Source organism: Lates calcarifer, linkage group LG14 (genome assembly GCF_001640805.2).
Source record: "Lates calcarifer isolate ASB-BC8 linkage group LG14, TLL_Latcal_v3, whole genome shotgun sequence".
Lineage (NCBI taxonomy): Eukaryota > Metazoa > Chordata > Actinopteri > Centropomidae > Lates > Lates calcarifer.
Window position 1 is genome coordinate 6,882,421 of NC_066846.1, and position 21,805 is coordinate 6,904,225.

At 42.6% G+C, this 21,805-nt stretch overlaps 2 protein-coding genes across 3 annotated transcripts; one reads left to right on the plus strand and one right to left on the minus strand.

Moving 5' to 3' along the window:
* Positions 1 to 366: 366 nt before the first annotated feature.
* On the plus strand, positions 367 to 2,824 carry ino80b (INO80 complex subunit B). The gene is given in 7 exon segments (XM_018705184.2): positions 367 to 411; positions 774 to 900; positions 902 to 955; positions 1,063 to 1,223; positions 1,484 to 1,530; positions 1,532 to 1,657; positions 1,746 to 2,824. Coding segments are annotated over 7 exon segments (1,020 nt in total). The 5' UTR covers positions 367 to 371; the 3' UTR covers positions 2,211 to 2,824.
* Positions 2,713 to 21,764, minus strand: intu (inturned planar cell polarity protein). 2 transcript variants are annotated; one of them, XM_018705173.2, is made up of 17 exons: positions 21,260 to 21,764; positions 18,646 to 19,247; positions 16,881 to 16,966; positions 12,937 to 13,152; positions 10,057 to 10,175; positions 9,382 to 9,471; positions 8,641 to 8,718; positions 8,174 to 8,357; positions 7,869 to 7,922; positions 7,093 to 7,155; positions 6,308 to 6,532; positions 5,878 to 5,970; positions 5,342 to 5,773; positions 4,825 to 4,919; positions 4,557 to 4,746; positions 4,199 to 4,341; positions 2,713 to 3,530 (listed from the first exon to the last, which is right to left on the minus strand). In XM_018705173.2, the coding sequence occupies exons 1-17, from the start codon at positions 21,343 to 21,345 to the stop codon at positions 3,419 to 3,421; spliced, it is 2,868 nt and encodes a 955-aa protein (XP_018560689.1). In that variant the 5' UTR covers positions 21,346 to 21,764; the 3' UTR covers positions 2,713 to 3,418. The 2 variants fall into 2 exon arrangements, with proteins under 2 accessions (XP_018560689.1, XP_018560688.1); XM_018705172.2 differs by lacking the exon at positions 21,260 to 21,764 and adding an exon at positions 20,352 to 20,745.
* Positions 21,765 to 21,805: the final 41 nt, after the last annotated feature.

Consider the following 21,805-nt stretch of genomic DNA (forward strand, 5'->3'; position numbering starts at 1 on the left):
AGCTTTCTAATGTTAACTGAAGGCGATGAATGCATGCTAGCAAAAGAGAGTGATCTCCCGGCTAAATAAGATAACTTCAAAAACTGACGACCTCCTCGTTCAAGTTAGTTTTTTACAGCTTACTGTATTAATACATAAACTGAAAGGATAATATTCTCTCGGAGAAACAAGCTTTTCAGGTAGCTGCAGCTGTCCCTGTCTGGATCAATGTTGCATTATATAAATGGTAAAGTTATCAGGTGCGTTTCTGCCTGGTTTGCTGCTCAGAGTTAGTTAGGTAGTTTTCCAGATCCCTGCAATATCTGAGTTGTTATGTAGAGCTGCAGACTGGCCGTTCTGTCCTCGGTGTCAACATCCCTGTCGTCGTTTCAATGGGGAAAAGGAAAGACATGATTCACCCCAGGTTTCTCGGTGAGTATGCAAAATTATTGACATTGAATTGTACATCTTGAAAGTCAATTCATGCTTTCCCTCTGCTGAAATATATACTTTATTACCACTTTACTAGACACACCTAATGTAATAGTCTACTGTTGTTTTTATAGATGGAGGGAAAACTGGTGTACATAGATTAATAAAAGTTCAAACAAAAGTTCAACATTATATCCTTCAGTAAGGCAGTATTTATTGCAGGGCTGCATCAGTTTCAGCTAGATTCACTTACATACATAATATACTGACAACTAATTAGAGAACTCCATTGCATTAGAGATGTGGCTGGTTATGTGAGATATAAATGAGATCATCTGTTTCTGATACCTTGTCCTCTGCAGGTGAAGGCAGCTCGAGCCTGCACAGCGTTCACAAGCGGAAACACAAGAAACACAAGAAGCACAAGAAGAAGCACCACAGCTTCACTGAGGCCCCGGAGCCCGAGCCTGTAGTGGTTCCTCGGCCTCCTCCAGCAGCTCAGACTCAAGATCAAACTGGGAGGACAGACGCTGGGGACCAAGAGGTGAGCGGTGATGGTTGATCACAGTCTGATCTCTGGTCTCATCTCCGTTGCTGCTCATTCATCAGTTTGACCAGCACACTAATCCTTTAACGGTCTGTCTCTACCAGTGTTCCCACCTTCACGGTGCATCCCGGTGTGGCCCGTCCTCCCTCTCCACTGATGATCATCCATAACGATGTTGATGAGGATGATGATGATGATGAGGACGATGATGACGACGACGACGAGGAGCCTTCTGTGCCTCTGGAGCAATATCGAGCCTGGCTGGGTTAGTTACAAGTTCATCTGATAGATTTTCATTGCATCTAGAGGTCATATTTCTATCCTGTGGTATCAGTATATTTTTTCTGGTCTTGAAGGCTGCTGAGATGAATGAGTTAAATCATTTTTAAAAAATCTGGTGGTCATGAATGCATCCATTTTGATTTCTACCTTTCATCTTTGATTCAATTTCTGTGTAATGAAAAGCACAGTGGTCTTGCTTAGACTAGAGATCCATTTTGTTCCCTTTTTTTTGTCCTGTATCAGATGAAGACAGCAACCTGGCCACGTCCCCTTTACCAGACATGGACTCAGGACTCCATGTTGGGTGGGCCTGTGGACGAGGAGGAGAGGTGGCTGGACGCTCTGGAGAAAGGAGAGCTTGACGACAATGGAGAGCTAAAGAAAGAAATCGACGAGTCTCTGCTCACGGCCAGACAGGTGAGGAGAAGAAACAGGAGGAGGAAAGATATATATACACTACTACAACTGAAAATGACTTTAACTTGTTTGTGGTGTTCTTCTTCAGAAAGCCCTGCTACACAAGCAGCAGAGCCAGCCTCTCCTGGAGCTCCCCATGGGCTACAAGGAGAAGGAGATGACTGCAGAGATGATGCAGAAACGTGAGGAACGAGCCCGAAAGAGACGCCTGCAGGCCGCCAAGAAAGCAGAGGAGAACAAGAACCAGACGATAGAGCGACTGACGAAAACCAGCAAGGCCAAGATCAAAAGCATGAGGGAGAGGAAGTCCAAGCAGAGCCAGTGCCCCATGGTCCGGTACAGCGACTCCGTCCAGGGCATGGCCATCTCCTTCCCCACAGGGGTCCCCGCTCCAACCCCAGCACCTCCCTGCCCTCCACCTCCGGCCCCCATGAGCTGCGGGGTCAGCGGCTGCACCAACCTGAAGAAATACTCCTGCTCAAAGACCGGGGTTCCTCTCTGCAGCCTCGAGTGTTATAAGAGAAACCTGCTGCTCGTTCAGAGCACAGCCTGAACTTCACAGGGACTGGTATCGGTTGGTTGTAGCTGTAAATACTACACAGGGATGCAATGAGGTGCCCTCAGTCTGCGCTCATAAATTGTGATGAAATTCACGGATACTCTCGGCTGAACTTTACACTTCAAATATAAATCTTTTCAGGACTCAGAGTCCATGTGCAATGTGGATTTACTTTTTATCTACTCTCCTTTTTCTGTTTGTAGATGTGTTATATAAATAATAATAATAATGGCTTTCCCTGCAGTGATGCTGATCACACAATTCAATTATGACATCAAAATCTGTGTGTAATCACATTATCCAATATTTATGATTTCCATTTTTGGAGTCTCTATTTGTTGAAGACTAGATAAAACCCATATTTTTGTACACGTTTTGAAACAGAGTGGTGTTGTTTCCACTGGCTTAGACTTTTCATTTTGTTAATAATGTGAAAGTTATGCTTAGACTGACGGGAATTGTCTATGACAGACAGATTAGTTTGAGAGAATCCGAGAAAATTTGCTTTTTTTAATCTCAAACAAATGTTCATTTTGGTAACAAACGAGTCGATTTCCATACAAAACTATACAAACGTACTTAAATTAATAAAAGAAATTCCTTCCCAACACTGCATACAATTTGTGAAAATATCAATACAACCTTTTTTTTGTTTGTTTTTTTTTTTTTTTGCTCTGTCAACATGGAGATGTGCGCAGCAGCGTAATGTTTGTTGGTCCATCTTTGTAAACGTTATGGCAGCAAAGTGGGCGCCTGCTCTCACCGTCTGCTTGTTATCAGAGGTTTACACCAGCGTGTCTGAGGTAATCACAGATTGAGTGGCTTTTCATAAACACAAACACATTTCTGTTCAGCCCCAGAGCGACTTTTGCTGTGGAACAAGGCACAAAAACGCCCCGGTTTGAACTTGAGGCCAGCAGTCAGCCTGCTATTTACTTATCACTGCTGTAAAGGCCGTGGTCACGCTCTGCTGTTATCTGCAGAAAATCATCTGTAAAATGGAGGCACACTGTAAGAGTCAGACTCCATGTAGACCCATTTTACATTATCCCACAGCAACTAGCATAAAATTCCCACATCTTCTCTCTCAGGTGCTTTCCATGAGCACCACAGTTTGAGCTGTTTTCCTGAGAATGCAACATAATGCTTTGTTAGTTCAAGAAATCTCCATCAATGCCACTAATCTAAAGAGAGATGACGCGTCACAAGGCCAGACCGAAGGAGAGTCTGAAGGCCATCTCTACAGGAACCTCTGCCACTGAGTCGTGAAAACACACATAGAATTCCTGAGGGACGGGCTCGAGCAACATCCGCCTGAAAGTCAAAGAAAAAGATGAGAGAGAATGACTTTAGTTTAATAGATATTTAAAGAGCAACGCCATAAAATATGGACATTTTGACCAAAAAATAAACCTGTTGTGTCACAAATATATCATTAATTAGATCTATATAATGTGGAGGATATCGCCTCACTTTATTGTTTTATGCTAACAGGAAATCAGACTGTGACTTTAAACGATAAAACTCCTTGAAGAAGAAAGTAAATGTCAGTTTTTTGAGTTGAGCTGTTTCACCACCATCCACAAGCCTCTCTATTTCCATTTCTGGGGATCAGCTACAACCTCTGACTACGCTTACTGATGCCTCACTCTCTCATGATCCCTCTCTTCCCCCTGTCTCTCTTCTCTTTGAGCTCCTAAGACTGGGAGACTCTCCAAGACAAAGTATCATCAGTCAGGTCAGTTTGGGGAGTCGCCCCACTTTCAGCTAGAACACTGTGTACAGTCATAGCACAGCAGACAAAGGTTAAAACAGAACAACTGGTACTCTTCATCTGAAGCTAAAAGGAAAAGAGCCACAGAAATGGCAGCTGCATGTTGATGTAAGTCAACTTTTTCCTTTTCTTTTCTCTACAATGTCCAGTTTTCTTACAAGGATCATTTCACTGAAAGTTGAAAAACATTCCCCATTTCCTGACGTACCCTATGACCCAGTAAGTCATGGTGGGAGCAGGTTTCCTCTGGTCGGTCCAGTTCTCCGGTTTACACTGGAACAGGACCCCGTGTTCCTTCACAGGGCCCAGACCCCAACCACCGCCCTGAGGCCGGTCTGCCGCCCGACGACCCTGCGGGGAGGAAAAAAAAATAAAAAAAATAAATCACACTGACGATCAGCTTGATTCATCAGCCACATTAATGCACAGAGGGTTGTTTTCCCTCAGAGGTGACAGAGCAGAGATTTACGGAGACGCAGATGTGGCTTTACAATGTATAACAGCAGCGGCTGTTTGAGGTGTGTGTCTGAGACTACGTTCATTTCTAACTATGTAAAATGAGTCACCCTGGCTGGCAGGCTCTGCTGAAACGCGGCCCGAATGGAGAGGCAGCAGTGGTGGAAGTTGCGGATGAGCTGTGGGTGAATGGAGCCGCTGAGCTGAGCCACTTCTCTGTGAGTGGGAGCGATGAAGATTCCCTGGACGGTTTCCATCAGGACGTAGTGGAACAAGGTGTTCTCAGCACCTGAGGTTAGTCTGCCACAAACACAGGACGGACAGATACAGTTACAGAGAGGACTGATGGTTTTAATGTGTTTTCCCCTGGTCACTTACTTCATGGTGTTGTACATCTCCTCTGTCTCCCTCTCAGTCAGGGTCTTCTTTAGGGTGCCCAGGTAGAACGGGTTTGGGTGTTTCATCCTGGAGATCTGGTGTCAGAGCAACAAGAATAAGCCAGAACCTTGATACGTTTCTTATGAGATTTGAGTTCGAATCGTCAAGTAACAAAACAAAATTGACTTTTTTGACTTGTAAATATGTAGATCTTTCATTCTGAGAGGGAAGGAAGAGAGTGCATGTTCAGACTATGACTAACACCATCCCAGATTTATTTCATGTCATCATTTCAATCCCAGGCTCTCTTCAGGCATCTCTCCACTTCCCCATATTATATTATATTAGGTTAAAAAAAGCAATGACAATGTTCAAAATGTTTCTATTTCACGCTGAGAAATCCTTCCTCGATCTACATTTGTCTGGATGTGCCTCAGAAATCATGGCCTAACCCTCCACCAAATTACATCTAAACTTTACTCAAGTCTGTCCTGCTGTAATCTGATTACTACTGCACCTTGAAGAGGCCTCCGCTGCCTCCACTCCCATCAGACCCCCCAGATCCCAGAGAATCACGTCGCCCCCCCAGCTTCCTCGCCGAGTCTGGGGTGGAATGCGGACTGAAGCCTGGAGCCATCGATGAGCTGGACCTCGACCCAGCATCCATCTGTCCCTCGCTCCCGCTGTCTGATAAACTCCTCTGGGGGCTGGACTTCCGGGACTTCTCTCCGAACAGGCCGCGGCCTCTAGACCCCGATGAGGAGCCTTTAACCGCTCCGGCTAGTTTACTGAACACGGGGGAAGAGGAGGCCAGGCTGTCCAGGCGGTCTCGGGCCGTGGCGGCAGGGAGGAACCAGTCGGCACAGGAGAGGCATGGAGCGGGTGGAGCATTCAGGCGCTCTTCAATACCTGCCTCTAACACCTCCAGCTGCAGCAGGGTGGCCTTCACCTGGCAACAAGAGGAAAGTTCAGTTTATACTGTGATCGACAGATTTGGTTCTTTTTAATTCTCTTGGTTGCAACGTGATTATATGTAAGTTCAACAAGGTCCACCTGATCCACGTAAACACAGTCAGGTCCTGGAGAGCCCAGAGCAGGTGAAGCACAGCCGCCTGCCTCCAACAGCACACACTGCATGAAGTGTCTCTGAGGTGGAGAGAAAGAGAAACAATGAACAGTGTGTACAATGAACATTAACGCATTTATAACCCTCCTGTTGCAGACGTCTTGAGTTGTGTGATAATGCTTACTAGTCGTAAACATTAGAATCTTTTCCATCTCCATTAATCCCATATGACGTGAGCACGGCCGGAGAAGCAGACTACGTCCTTAACAACTGATTCATATCAGAGCAGCACTGTAGTTTGTTTAAAGCAGGTATTTGGCCGAATGAAGGAAATAAACCTCTCCTGAAGAAAGAACAAGACTGACACACACACACACTCAACGACGACAGTCTACAGTCGGTTATTTGTCTCCTTACCAGCCCCACTATGAGGAGGAAGTGTCGTCCTTGTGGCTGGCTGTAGCCCGGCGCCTTGCTGCTGCTGCCGCTGCCGTTAGCTCTCTGCTGGGGGAACACCTCCCTCCAGATGACCAGCTGACCCACGCGCTGCTCAGACGCCAGCGGCAGGAGGCAGTAGTGCTGGCAGTACAGGCACACATCCAGCAGGTCCTCTTTAGGCAGGTGGTTGGCGATCAGGTAGGACTGGGAGGAGGTGAGGGGGTGGATGATTTGAAATCTTTAGTAAACAAGTGTCAACAACTTGGAGTGTGATTATTGCAACAAACTACTACACCCATTGAGGAAAGCATGTACATATTCACTTTTTATTAACCTTTACATTTTTAAATTCTCTGAAGGTTAAGAATAATTTTTTTCCATTAAAACATCTTGCACTTGAGGATGTAAATGTACAAAAATCCAATTCAGCCACACCTGGTAAAAACAGGTGATGTGCTCACACCTTCTCTGAAACAAAAGATACAGCACAGTCCACTGCTCACTGTTCTCCTTCTCCCTTTTCCACTTAGTTAATATTTTAACAGAGTAATCAGGTTGATGATTTGTCACTGAGTCAGAGGACAGGCTTGTCGTGTTATCTTGTGTGAAAGGCCATCTGCATCTGCATACAGTCACTGTTAGCTGGGACTTTTATTGTTGACATTTGCTGTCTAGACAGTGGGGTACCATCAGGGGAGGAGATAGATATGATAAGACCGCCAGCACTAAAGCAAGTGTGTGTCTGTTTTGACTGTGACACATACCTTGTAGAACAAGCAGGAGCCAAGAATAACATACAGACGCCTCAGGCCAAAAAAGTCCTCTGACTGCAATAAAACATAAAGACAAAGATAAAAATACAAGAATGTAAACAAAGGGACAGATATTGGAGAATGCAGACGGTGGCAACAGATGAAAAAAGAGCCACTGTTAAAGGTTTGAGAAATAATTTATGAGTGAATGTAGAAATAAATTGTTGAAAGACTCTCCAACAGTTTTCCCAAAAATGTCTCCAGTACTGTAGATCCTAGATCCTAATTCACTCTCTAAGGGCAGATGAGACATTATTCAGATAGTGCTCATCTGTTTCTAGAAGTAAACCAACAATGAGAAGAGACATCAGGCAGAAAAATGTGTGGAATAAAAAGATGAAATCTCTGGTTTTGCTGCATCCATTTTGACACTTTTTAACTGAACATCATGAATCTGACATAAAGTGCAAAGCAAAACTGTTGGAGTGCGCTCTTAACAAAATGACATCCACTTCACTTAACTGCTTCCGGCATCAGTAATCCCTCTGTAGTCAGCTGGTTAATGCTGCACACTCAGAGGACAAGCCAGAGCCCATTAGCTTCTCATTAAAAATACACACACATACACATGAACATGCCCCTAAAAATAGGCTAACCTTCTCCTCTTCCTTGCTAAAGCAAGAAGACAGATGGCAGATCAGCTCGTGTCCTAACAGCAACATTTAGAAGTACTTTATGTTTCAGTTTTCTGTTTGTTGTAAAAGTGTGAAACTGATGACATGTCTTACCATTTCACCAAAATCAGAAGACTCAAAATCAGAAAGAACAGTGTCCACCTCCATCTGTGGAAAGAGAAAAACAAACATTAGCTTAGCAGCATTTAATTAAGAAAAAAAAAAGATTCTTTTGTATCCTGCAATGTTGCAATGTTCTCTATTGTCTTATAATGTGCATCGTTTTGAACAGTGGAACACTAGAGGGCACCATACCATCAACTTTAAACAGCAACACTAAGACATTTCCTGTGCTAACTGCTGCTTCTTGACAAAATTAAATCTTCTTCAATCTCCACATGCCACACACAGAACTGCACCTTGATTTCCGGAGGCAGTGTGAGCCATCGGACCGCTGGCAGTCCGTCGAGGAAAAGGGTCCCTGAGACGTCGGGGGGCGGGGCTGAGGAGCCGTCCCTCAGACGAGACGGCTGGATGAGCTGCTGGAAGAACAGGCAGAAGAAATGGTCCAACCTGGGGGTGTGGTCTGGTTTACAGAACGCACTGTGGAGGACACAATGAAGTTGACAACTGGTCATAATGACACACTGAAGAAGCAAATGGATTAAAAGAAGAGTGATTATATTTTGTAAAAGAGGGTTTAAAGAAGAGTCGAATGAAGAGTTTGTCTGTAATCCATCTGGAAATCACCTTTTGCTTTGTTTGGGCAGAAAGACACTGTTTTTATTCCAGTATATTTTACATTAAGTATAGAAATGACAGCCATAAAGGGGAAGTTTCAGCCAGGTCTCTCAGCAGGACCACAGGAAAGCTAAGACCGACAAACCTGTCTAAAGAGCCGTACATCACTTTTAGTGTCCGGACAACGTCTCCCACCACCGTCTGCAGATACAGCAGTGGAACCCTGGGGGGGGAAGGGAACGGAAAAAATGTCAAACACAGACCTGGATAAACTTCAGCCCTCGCAGATCTACTGCTTATCAAATATTTGGACTAACAGCCAGGAGCCACGGCGGAAAAACAGTTTATAAATTATTGTTTTTGTCGACACCTGGGTGTTCCTATCGATCCATGACCCTTCAGGCATGAATGTGATTATTTCTCAGCTGAGATGATGATTAATTGGGCTGACCTGGTTGCTAAAAAATGAGAAGGTGGCTAATATGACTCATCTCAAGAGCCATTTTACAACCACACGTTCCTTAAAGAGGTATTCATCCTGCCAGCAAAGGACAAAAACAAGCACATGTGCAAGTTGAAATTGAGAAAAACGAATGGCCCTTTTCAATTGTTTTTACAGGCCGTGCTCTTAAATGTTTCCTCCTCACCAAAACTACTTAATTCCTCGAGCACACATCATGCTCTGAGAATTTATAACCACACTAGTGTCATTACTTTAAAAATGATATTCTGAAAATTTAGTCAGATCTTCTACATCTGCGATTTTTGCTGTTAATATCTATATTAATATTTGATTTGCTGTTTATTTCTCAGGTGGCAGAGGCTGCATCTCAGTGTAATGATCTGTGTGCAGCATGTTTGTGTGTTTGATACTGCCTCCCTCTACCTCTCCGCAGGAAGACCGATGACCAACAGGTTGTTGCTTTCCTTCCAGTAGCCCACATGCACCAGATGTTTCCCGAGCAGGAGAGACGAACTGTGGAGAGAGGAGATGGAGAAGATGGTAAAATCAGACGGAGTACAATGAACAGGACATGTGACTGAACAGAACATAAGAAGATATATATAGAAATGTGTGTTAATGTAACATATTAATGCATACGCTTTAATGTAACGTATAGTGACTGGGGGGCAGGATAAGAGTCCCAACAACCATTACACTCTATTACAGGATTAAGTTATTATTTACACATCATTTTTCAGGGAAAAAAGTCCTGAACATTTACTGGTTCACTGGTTTTTCTTTGTGTTATATGAGAATTCACTGAATATCTTTGGAGTTTTGACTGCTGGTTCAAATTTTCCTGAGGAAGTTTTTACTATATCAGACACCTTTTAGACCAAAGGATATTCAGATTCAGAAAATAATCAATAATCAATCAATGATGAGAATAACTTGTCGCTGTCCTGACATCAACCACAATACACAATTTTTGTTTTCAATGTAAGATGGAGACACTTTGACCTCAGGAAGAAGCAGTTTGAATATCTGGTTGGTAAAATGGTTTAAAGTAAAATTTGTGCATTTTAATTGATGTTTTCTCCACGCTGCCTCTCATACCTGATGATCCTCCCTCCTGTGACATTCTCCAGCATGTCACACAGAGTGAGGAAGATCCCTCTCACTCCTTTCAGCTGGCTGGAGGCTTCAGACACTGGGTACTGGTACAAGATCTCCTCCTGCAGACAGACACACACACACACACACACTCACAGTGTAATTTGGAATATCTGGTTTAAGTGTTGCCCTTTGTCATGAAAATTATACATGCTGCCGGGAGAAAAATCTCTGGTTAGCCTATCAACAGAAAATGTCACATAAAAATGTGAAATATCTGCTGTTGGATGCTGCAGTTACCAAAATTTATGTCTTCTCCGAATTATGGACGGCAGAGAAGAATGAATGGATGAACCGCTGGATGTTTGTTCTGCCACCTCAACAATGTTAGCTTGGTTTTAGTTTTACCGTCAAACCCATTTTCACTTTGGAATAAACAAAAAAAAAAAAAAAAAGTCACTTTAAAGATAAATGTTGCTAAAATATTTTAAGTTTGACTTTTCCAGAGTAAAGAAAAGTGGAATCAGGAAATACGGGAAACACTTATCTGTGTTTTGGGAACTGTCTGTACACAGTTTTCAAATATTTTTCAACAAAATTATATCATAATTACATTTGTACTTTGATGTACTATGAGCACTTATTTCTCTTATTGCTGCAATCTGAAAATCTTCAGGGCCATTTGTTGCAGAAAAAACACTTAAAGTGTGAAAGTCCTCTGAGCAGATTTAGTTTATCGTTGTGATATTAGTATTCCTCCCAGCATGCTGGCAACTCTGAGGAATACAGGGTGGGTAAGAGGCGAGTTGCTGAGAGGGTCAGAGGACGCGGTGGTGCACAAGGGAATAAAAACCCTGAATGAACGGCGCCTCACAGCCTTGGCAACCAGAACAAAGACACAAGCAACTGGCTATGTAAGATATTCACCTTGGGGTCAGAACCGCACACAAGGAGTCCGCTAAAAGTCTGTGAGCGCTGCTGAAGAACAACAAACACAGTAAAACCCTTCAGCTACATCTTGTCTGTACATGCAGGCAAAAAAACAAAAAAAAAAAACACGCACATCACACAGTTAAAACTCAAAAATACCACCGCACAACCTCTCCAATTTCTGCTACCCTGCAATCAAAGGACTAAAAAATCAAAGTCAGAGTTTAGTGGGTTCTAGTGCAGCACTGTCATTTAGAAAATCAGCCGCTGGCTGATGTGGCTCCAGTCAACCCGTACTCTATCTCCACTGCCGTTTTGGTCAACATAAAAAAATAGAAAAAAAGAAAAGAAAAGAAAAAAAGTTTGGCTTGCAGCTACACAAAAAGGAACTGCAGAGCCATGAAGTACAACCATAAAAAAACATAAACCTGCCAATAGTCATCCACAGGGAAAACGTGATTACAGTGTAGAAGGTGTCGGTCAGCAAATGAGCGTAGTTTGCTTCTCAGAGCAGGAAAACGCTTCGGGATTAACACTTTACTACAAGGCAAGCTGTGTCCCACCTTGTGGGATATAAAACAAAAGAATTTGCATGGGACCACTTAAAAAAAAGGAAGTATGTTATTTTGTTAATAGACTGCTCCACCTCAGCCAAAAGGGGCATGTGTGGATTCACCCTAGAGAGAATAAAGTTCACAGCATTAAAATGATGGATCATTTATTGACAGGAGCTGTGCTCGGGGCAGAGCTGCTCCACTTCTCTCGTTTCTCTCCTCCGTTCTCTCTGTTTCCTGTTAGTAGCACCCGCAGGCCTTGGAAACCGTCCAGAGCAGTAGTTTTCTGAAGAGTCTGACTCACATGAGAGAAAGTCAGAGAAAGCTTCCCACTCCTAGACGTGGGATTTCCTACACAACTAAGGTCGTTCTTGACACTCAATTATCAGGATACACTTTGTAATAGTCTAGGTAATAAAATAAGTCTGCTCCATGTTTTTAATGTAGTTTTGTAGGAGTCATGATCAGCTTTCCCCATACAATTTACTTACTGAAGATATGGAACATTAAGTGGTTACTCTGGGTTTATATATCAACAACAGACATTCTGTTTATTCTGTCAGTTTTTATGTTAAAATTATTGACAATATTTACGTTTTGTTTGTCCAGTCTCAGCACACCTGACACAGAAGGTGGCTTCCACCTGAGGAACTATAGGAAGTTTGAACTTTAACAGAAACTTGGGAACTTTAATTGCATTTCAAATGAAATCAGTGTCTGAATGTCGCTCTTGCCCTTCAAAATATCCCAGCTTTGGTGTTAGTACCTTCCCATGGTGCAGGAACTACAGGGGTGAGGTTTGCAGCACTGAATGTCAGCGGTTGGTGAAATACACGTCTTTTTCACTGTTGAGTTCAAGATTAACCATAAGAGTCACAGAGAGATTTTATTTACTAGGTTATTTCATTATGGTTGCCAGACTTAAACAAACACTTGGTGCATATATTTCCTTGCCTCACACCTTGAATTCCTGGTGTTTTCAGTCTCCCTGTCTACTGCTGCACATCTCTTTTCTGACATTGATTCAATCGCCGTAGTTGCAAATCAGTAAATTACAAAGAATAACAAAAACTACAACTTCATCAGCGTCTGTTGTGCTGTTTTGGTAACGCCATAACGCCATCACTGTAGCTGCAGAATCAGGTCCCACACAGATGTCACTTTTTGATATGTCGACTAACTAATGAGGATGCTCTTTGTGGGACTTTAGACCCAAGGGAAAGACAAAAAGCAGTGAACTGAAGGAACCTTGTTGGACTTTACTTCTTGGGACTTTTTGTAAGAGGTCTTTACTCTCATCAAGGTTGTGGTGTTAATTGTCATCCATCATTTTCTCTTTTAAAATGCACATGCTGTAAAGACCTATAAATGTCTCATCATATATTTTACAAGAACTGACCTCCTCCTGCGGTGACGCTGAGTCCAGTTTAAGTGACAGGTACATGACAACATGTGGGATGTGTCCTATTGACATCTGGAGTTCTGCAGTGTCCTCCCCCCACAACAGACGCACCAGCTGGCTGACCGGCGGAGAGGACTTCGTCTTACGGGCTGATGAGGTGTCGCTAGCATTGCTGCCGTCCACCGGAGCCACTGTCTCCAAGGTCAACCTCACCTGGAAGACATGGCAAGAGGAGAGATGGAAAATAAGAGAGTAGATGGAGAAGAGGTGGTTTTGAAAATCCAGTAATGGAACAAGGGATCAGAAAGGAGGAGAGAAGAAAGGGATAAGTTGAGGGAGGGAGAATGATAATTATTAAAGGAGAACAGAAATTGGAAAAAAAAATATTTGAAAAAACAAAACAAAACAGCTATTCTGTTATAATATTGCATCAGCCTGCCCACAAGTCCCCCCTCAGAGTTTTCATTCATTTCTAAAAAATCTCCGAGTCACAATGGCTCCACATGATTACACTTGGCGAAGGATTTTAACAGTGCTCATGTGTCTGTTTTAGGAAAGCAGAGGTGAGCTTGTGTGCCGAGCTTCCAGGAGGAGGAAAAGCTTCAATCATTACACATTCACTGAGGGGAAAAGGCAGAAAAGTGGATAGGAGGATGGCGACTGTCAGAGAGAAAGTGACACCGACATCCAGACCAAACCGCAGCATAACAAATAGCAGGGATCTGTGTGTGTGTGTGTGTGTGTGTGTGTGTGTGTGTGTGTGTGTACACTTGTCTGAGTGTGTTGGGCTAAATTAAAACCAGACCACTGCAAGCCCAAGAAACAGCAGCAAGACAACACACAGTCTATCTTCTCTCGTTCATGCAGTATCTTTTTTTTTTTTTTTTTAACTTTCCATACCCCAGTGCTCTATTTTACATTGTCATTCACAGCAAGTCACAGTGGAAACAGAAACAGAGCTGCATGGAAATCCAACAAGCACGCACATGGAAACACATGCAGTCAAGATGCACAGAAGGATGAGAAACTGCAGCTCTGTGGTGTCTCTGTTAAAACAATCTGTCAGACCTACATTTGAGTCTTGTACAGTCAATCAACATAAGATTATAACCAGGAGAGGCTGTTCACTGACCTCACAGATTGATGTACTGTACATCATGAGTCTGGAGAAAGCTGAATCTAAAACAGTGGACTGGAGTTTTGACTGAAGAAGATCAGTTTTCTTTTCTATCAGTGTGTTTCACTGACATGAACTACATTTCTTTGCTCGAATGTTCTCACAATTGGGGGAAACACAATCCCATTAAAAAGAATTTCTGACAAAGAAAGGCTTCATATGTAGACATGCCATGGTGGCATACCTGTTCACACATTGTGTTTACTCTGGGCTGAAACCTGTCAGCGCTACAGAGGCCATATGTGGAGCTGAGCTGATGTTAACTCAAGTAAATCAGAACCAGAGGCCAGATGTTAGAAGGATCCGAAAGGTTTAGATTAGAAAGGTTAGCAGAATCTGGTTGAACTCACTGGTCAGGGAGAACTGGTTAGTTGGTGTCCTAATTGAATAAGGTCCTACCTTCCTACAGTAAATGTGTTCCTTTTAGCAAATCAGCTAAACTATTTTCCGACTGTGATTTTTATTGACCTTTCAAAGTCAAGTGAGAACGTCAACATGGAAAGCACAGCAACAGCACAGGAACAGGATCTTTCCTCTATATCGTGCAGACTTATAGTCAAGGCCAGGCACTTATATAGTTTATTTCATTTAAAACTGCAATCTAGTAGCAAATGAGCCAACCTGAAGTGCAACAGTGAAGATGGCTGTTGACCAACAACTGAGATGATTACTCAGATAAATCAACGTTTAAAATGTCCATGCTTCATCTATATTGTTGAGAGATGAGTTACTTCTAATAATATCTTCTAATATTTCAAGTACTGTGAACCAGCTGCTGCCAGAACAAAGAACACAAAAACAGAACAGTTTATCCTGTTTATCCTAATGAGGCCTTTTCCTGGTTAAACAAACATATTAAGTTAATGTGAGGTGTAGCTAGAAATGTGTTTTATCACCAAACACCTCCACTTCAAAGCAACACTGATGACGATTACTGCATTTTGGTTCCACCTCTCTGCTGTTATGCAAAGGAAACATCCTATAAAGGCTGAGGAGTTTTCTTTCACTGAGGCAGAGTAGTGGAGGTTCGGTTCTGCTGGGATTTAACCTCAAACCACCAGGGACCTGGCAGATCCAGTTGTGAGTTTTAACCACTGCATCTTTACTGGACACGCCCCAACTATATTTTGGTGTTTGAGTGAAACACAGAATGTGGAACATGCCATTATTGATGCACTCCATGGCCACTTACATTGTTTTACACACAGAAAAAGCACAGCTCCTAACAAAGGTGTGTATGTGTGTGTGAAACTAACCTGTGAATAAATGAGGTGTTGTGATCATAACCTCCACAAAGAGGTAAGATCTGTATTTTTCTTAATCCTAGACCATATGGTGCCTACCAAAAATGTTTAAGGAAAAAAAAGATCATATTCCCTGGTCAAAAATGTTGAAACTGTATTTTTCTAATCCAACGATCACTCCCAGAACCCTCCAAGGCCTGTCAGCACTAACCACAGGCCACCCGCCTCTCCAGCAGGCGCCTACATCTGGGCTCCCAGCCATTTTAGCCAATTTTAGGAATATTATTAAAGAAGAGCTGAGTGGTGGTGGAGCACCATGTGATGTACCTTTCAATTGGCGACACTGACTGGCTCACTCACAGAGTGAGAGGCAAAGATTGTAAAATGGATTTAAAGCTACTGCATCCTCAATTTTTAAGGATTCACAAAGGAAATAGTTATGATTAGACTGAGCTGAGGGCATCAAATTCAGACGTGAAAAAAAAGGTAGAAAACTTTCAAACTCTAAATTTGGGGAATAATTGGGTAAAGAGGCTGAGTGGGCTAACTGCAGCACTTTCTCTCATCATAAATAATAGGGATGTGGTTAGACTGGAGTGTGCTCTCACTGAAATTCCAGTCTGTTGATGTCAGTCATTTAGCACTCGCTCGTGGATGGACACACACACACATATAAGCACACACATGAAGGAGTAACTGTAGTTTGTCCAGGGTTAGTAAAGGGCACGGTGGACTGACTTTAATACTAATATTTGCTCCTCCAAACATAATAAGTACTGTCTCCATTCCATCTGGGAGGGCTGGCACATAGAAAAACCACCCTCCAACACACACACACATACACACTCTCAAACAAAACAATCATTCTGTCAGCAATACAACTCTATTTCAAGTTTTTAGAAAGTCATCGTGGTGCCTGACGAACCTTGTATTTTTCCAAAAAATCTCCCTTGCTCCTTCCCTACGATGTAATTTAGTTTCCGACTACATCTTCTAATCAGCTGAGCTTTCAATCCCACAACAGCTTCCTGTGGCACCGAAAAAGAGTCACACCACAGTCCTGTCCATCCGTCGTGCTCGCCATCAACCCTGCACACACTCTGTCATTTGCAAATTCCTACTTTTTGATGGTCTGCTTTTTGGTGCAAACGCACAACTGAGAGGCACAGACTATGGATTTTTTAGCTACCGATCAAAGGATCATTTCTCGGTAATTGAGGGTTTTCTAATGTTGAGCGGCGCTGGCCTCTGCTCTCTACACACATTTCAGCATCTTAGAAGTACCAATGCGTTACCAAGTAATTTAATGTCTATATTTACTGTTTGAGCAGGATGTTCGTGCCTAGCAAGGATTTTGAAGACCTAAATGCTACCTTACAGATTTAGAGGGCTAATCCAATAGGGTACAAGCTGAGATATTGTTTCAATGTGTGGCAGCAGAGATTATGACAGCTACTGACTATAAAGAAAACTACAAACCTGTGTCCACACAAGCTGTTTCTGAGGATTCATTTGCTCACCTGTGTTGGCCCCGGGATGCACGACAGAACCCTCTCAATGTTTTCTGACGTCACGTCCACATCGTCCACTGCTACAAGCACGTCACCTAAACACAGCACGCAGAAAATAAACATTTATCTGAGGCAGACCTGGATTAAACCGTGAACATAAATTTAATTAGTTTACAGTCCCACACAAAAATGAGTTCATCATGCATCTTTAGATATATATTTGAATTGAAAAACAAGGGAGGAAGTTCTCCATCTATCTGACAATAGTGAAACACAAAGCAAATCCGCTTGGTGCACAAGTATAATACTAAATTCCACCCCAAAATCAAGGCACACTAACACAAAAACAAAAGCTTTTTAACTTTTGCAGTGTAATAAAGCAGTGTGCCTTCATTTATTGGAGCAATGTTCCATCATAAAATAACAGAAAGCACCTCAAACTTTGCCTGCATGTTATTTAAAAAGACAACAGCCAATACTGACTGATCTGCTGTCAATCAACACTTACTGTAACATTTGACCCAAGTTAGGTTGACAGGCAGTGATGCTGATCTGACTTCTAAGAGCACAACTTGAAATAATTTGATTTACTGGATGAATCGTGTCGTGCTTTCCACCTATGCACTGGCCTGTAGAGACCCAGTAAATGCCCTGTAAAGAGCTTCACCTGCTTGTGTGCAGGGAGGCACACTACCATCTAAGTAACAGAGCTATTTCAGGTATTTAACCACTCTAATTGTTTAAGTATGTAGCTCCGCTGCATAAAAGCTCCTCTAAACAGTAACTCATGTGGGTAGTCATTTGTGGTGAAGCACAACTGGCATTCCTCTGTCTGCTAGTAAAAAAACTGCCCAATGATTAGCCCAGATAGAAGAAAATCACTTCAGAGATGCCAAGCTTTCAAACAGACAGATTACTATTTCTAAAGGACCAGACCTGCATTTGAAGTCTCTATAACACTGTGCTGAAAGTCTGAATATAGATGCTGTTCAGAGTTGGCCACAAGAAGTAGCTATTAAACTTCCTACACACATTTTTAACAAGAACTGTGTGGGTTTTACAACACAGCTTAAAACTATGACAATGATTTGCATTACTTTGTAGTTGTTGCTATGGAAAAATAAAGCAGCGTCAATCCCAAACCTCACCTAGTTCTTGCAGAATATTCCTACAGACATGACATATCAATCTAGTTACCATCACAGATTACACTTCAGCGACTTTAGTTACCTCTGACTTGATTGGATGTTGTGTATTACGCCCATTGTTTAGGCTGTGGGCTCTTTTTCATTTAAGAAATATCTGTGTTGTAATAATCGCAGCCTGTGCTTTGGCAGTGCATTTGTGTGGTGTGGAAATGAATGAGTCAGTGCTGGTTCATGACTCTGTAGATGACTGTTATTGAAATCATAACTGCTGTGTAGCTGCATTTTCCCTTTCTTAAGGTTAATAAGTTCTTTTTGAGAATGGGGAAAGCAGTTCTTGCAAAAATTCAGTCACAAAACTACTATTTTTATCCAAATAAAAATTTCCTCTGAAGCTTGAGTTCCTCAGATACAATCCCCCTCCTTTTACTAGAGTGTGTGTGCATATCATTACAGGAACTTTTTAATAGGTCAGGATAGTTCTTAAACTCTCCCGAACACTAGAGGACATAGTCTATTCATTGTTAAGAAGGATGATAACGTATCTTTTCCCCTTCTAAGCTTGACACTATCTTTGTATCTTCGTGTACCTTTTCAAAACCGTGTAGGTTCAGGAATAACAGTCTTACCAATCAGGATCTGGCCACATTTGATGGCTGGGCTGTTGGGTATTAATCCATGAATAGTCAGTCTTTCTTCCTGTCTGACAGCTGCAGAGTCTCCCTGTCCTTTGCTCCACGAGGGGCGATGCACCACCCCCAGCAGAGCCTCCAACAGGCCTCCACTGTCAGAGAGAGGTGTTGATGAACCTCCAAGACGTTTAGGGTTGAGGTAGACGCACACGTCCTTCAGCTGCTGCTGCTGAACTGTCACACCCTGCCTTGGGCCTGGCTGGTTTTTCAGGATGGACGCAGGTGGTGATAAAGTCGAGTTGTCTTTACCCCCATCCTTCCCTCCTCCTCTGCGCTGAGACGGCCGGCGTTTTCTCCTCAGGATCCTGGCTAGCCTCTTGAGAGCAGGCTCGCCTTTTGCCCATGAACCACATCGCTGCTTCTTGTTTTGCTCCGTGATGATCTCTGCTTCCTTTTCGCTAAAGCGAACATGATTAGTGGACACACCTTGACTGGCATTGGCCTGGGCCAGCGCAGCCTCCTCTTCGCCCTCACTCAGCTCCAGGTAGAAAAGCTCACCATTCTTCTGAATGTCGTCCAGCCATTCTGGTTCCAAGTCACTAAGAGAAAAACAAACAGAGCATTGGGAAAGTGCTACTATCAGAAGCAGAGAAACTGGGAAGAGAATGTAGAGTGGTAGAGACAGAGATGTGCTGATATAAATCAACATTATACACAACAAATGCACAATACGCACAATAAATAACTAAACTTTACTGTCATTACATCCACATAATTAATTTCAGTCCTGAGAGGAATCAGACATCCCTCATGCATAATGTAAGTATTTAGAGAACAGTTATGCCAACATGTCTTCAGATTGATGGAGAAAGGTATTACAAGATTTTATCTTTTTAAAGTTCCTTCAGTTAGTACAAAAAGCTACTATAAACTGTAATCAGGTGCTTGACCAAAAGGGTGGAAGTAAATGGTGGATATTTTTTCTTTTGGCTTCTCTTCTTTTAAACCTGCTTTGAAGAACAGAGCCTGTGGTAGGCAGCTTTGACAGGACATCCATAAATTTGCTGAGGATGGCAAGAAGTATGCAATTATTTATGAAGAATTACCTCCCAAACTGAAACCCTCCCAGAAAAGCTATGAAAAGCATAGCAGATGGAAACCGTGTGGATGGGGTAACAATCATCCTCTAGCAAAGCTGGTTGCTGCCTTCACAGGTGTCGTTATTATGGTCCTAAGATTATACGTGTACATAAATTATCTAGAGCAGCCACATACCACAGCTCCGATTTATAATGTAAACCATCAAGTGTCATCTCTTACAACCTTTTGCAACTTTAAAAGACCTCATATTGTTAGCTGCTAGTGCAAATGGTTTCTTTGTTTCTAGTCTCATATTCAAACTATTTCCTTCCTACTTGTGGAAAGTGTTATATATAACAGGTAAAGCCTTAACACTGACTTAAAACCCACTTTCAAATTTGTGAACCCTCATTCTATTTGTGAAAACGGAAGAAAATGGGGGACTTCACTGTTTTTTTCGACATATAAGCGACCTCAGACTAGGTGCAGATAAAAAAACCACTATAGTTAGACTTGTGAAATCTGGACTAGATTATCCCGGAGAGGCTACAGACTCTTTAAAACACAGTTTCAGGTTTGTAAAACCTTTATCCTACTTGTGAAAACGCAAAAAAGAGGTTTACTCAGAGTAGTTGGAGCTGCTGAAACTCGAAGTGGATTCACAGTCACTACCGCTGCCGTGCTCGGTACCGTCTCCTTCCGTTTGACCGTGATAAAGAGTTTTTTCGGCACACTGCTGACGAACATTTGCGAAGGCCATTTTCTCCCGAAGATGTTTTATTTCCTACGCACTTCTAGCCAAACGAACGGTGATACTCTCTCGCCATGTTGTAAGCGCCGACGAGTCTCCTCACAGCGTCACGTGACGCACGAGCGCCTCATTTGATTGGTGGACGGGGCAGTTGCCCCTAACAACGCAGAAGCTTCGCCGGCGGAGTCACGTCCCAAGTGCTTTTACCTTAAGCGACAGCATGAAGCTCTCATCCCATTAAATAATGCAGCAACCGCTCAGACAACACCACAGACATGCCCAAATTAAATTTACTGAAGACGTTATTTCAATTCAAGCCAAAAGAAATAAACACTGATGACAATATGCAGTATTTCATTAACATGTCATGCTGTCAAAAGATTACAAACCCATTTATACATAAAAAATAAGATTATCTTATGGGGTAAAAGTACAAGAACAACGCTGATGTTCAACAACTTTCTCTACAACAATAAGGAGGAGGAGTGCATTAAACATGCGGATGCAATAATGATCTATTGTCTACATGCTGGATTTTAAATTTGCACGTTTTCACTTTTACTTTTTATTTATTTATTTATTCATCTTATTGTTGCCCCCTTTCCCCACCTCCCTGCAGGCTTGCACGAGGATTTTAAATCCCCTTCGGTATTCAGCAAACTTCTGGCCAACTGCCTTTGGCCAAACAAAAGCACACAACTTTAGGTCTGTTAAAACACAAACAGAAAATACAAGTTCTATCCAGATACCAGTGCGATTCTTGTATGAATATTTACTCACCTGTAAAGGAGAACACTGCGAATAGAGTCGAAGTCCTCCAAATTTTTAGAGAATGAACCTCCATCTATAGAAATGTTGAACATCATTTGTGTTTCATGTTGTCGCCTGGATGAGTGCGGCCAACAACGCTGCCTCAACTTAAATCGTCCGGTTTATGAGAATGCAATTTTAAAACTCCAAGAGACCCGAGAGAAAAGCTTGAAAAACTCCGTCCGTCCTCGGCCACCGACAAGATCAAAATTAATTCCTCTCCTGACCGCATGAGCAGCACCTCAACCACCGTGCAGACTGAACCGCGTCTCCAAGACCAGAACAAATCCTCCTCCAATTTCTCACGTCAATCAGTGACACGGAGTAGTGAGCGGTTCAACACCAACGCTATTCAAAAGGAAAATAAAGCCACTGGTGTTTCTTTTTTCTTTTTCTTTTTTTAAAGAAGTTTTGAGTGTTTCTCCAGGCCAGCAGAGCGGAATTTGTCCCAGCGGTTTTCTTGGCAGGTGGAGTAAAAACCCGCCTACTCTGAGTTACCAAAAAAAAAAAAAAAAA

What these genes read in the sequence shown, in the direction of transcription:
- intu (XM_018705172.2), bottom strand. Translation starts at nt 20,488, where the DNA reads ATGGCCTTCGCAAATGTTCGTCAGCAGTGTGCCGAAAAAACTCTTTAT. An exon ending in ATGTGGCCAGATCCTGATTG is followed by an intron (nt 16,967 to 18,645) that starts GTAAGACTGTTA and finishes TGCTGTGTTTAG; the next exon opens with GTGACGTGCTTGTAGCAGTG. An exon ending in AGCAGAGCCTGCCAGCCAGG is followed by an intron (nt 4,342 to 4,556) that starts GTGACTCATTTT and finishes TCCTCCCCGCAG; the next exon opens with GGTCGTCGGGCGGCAGACCG.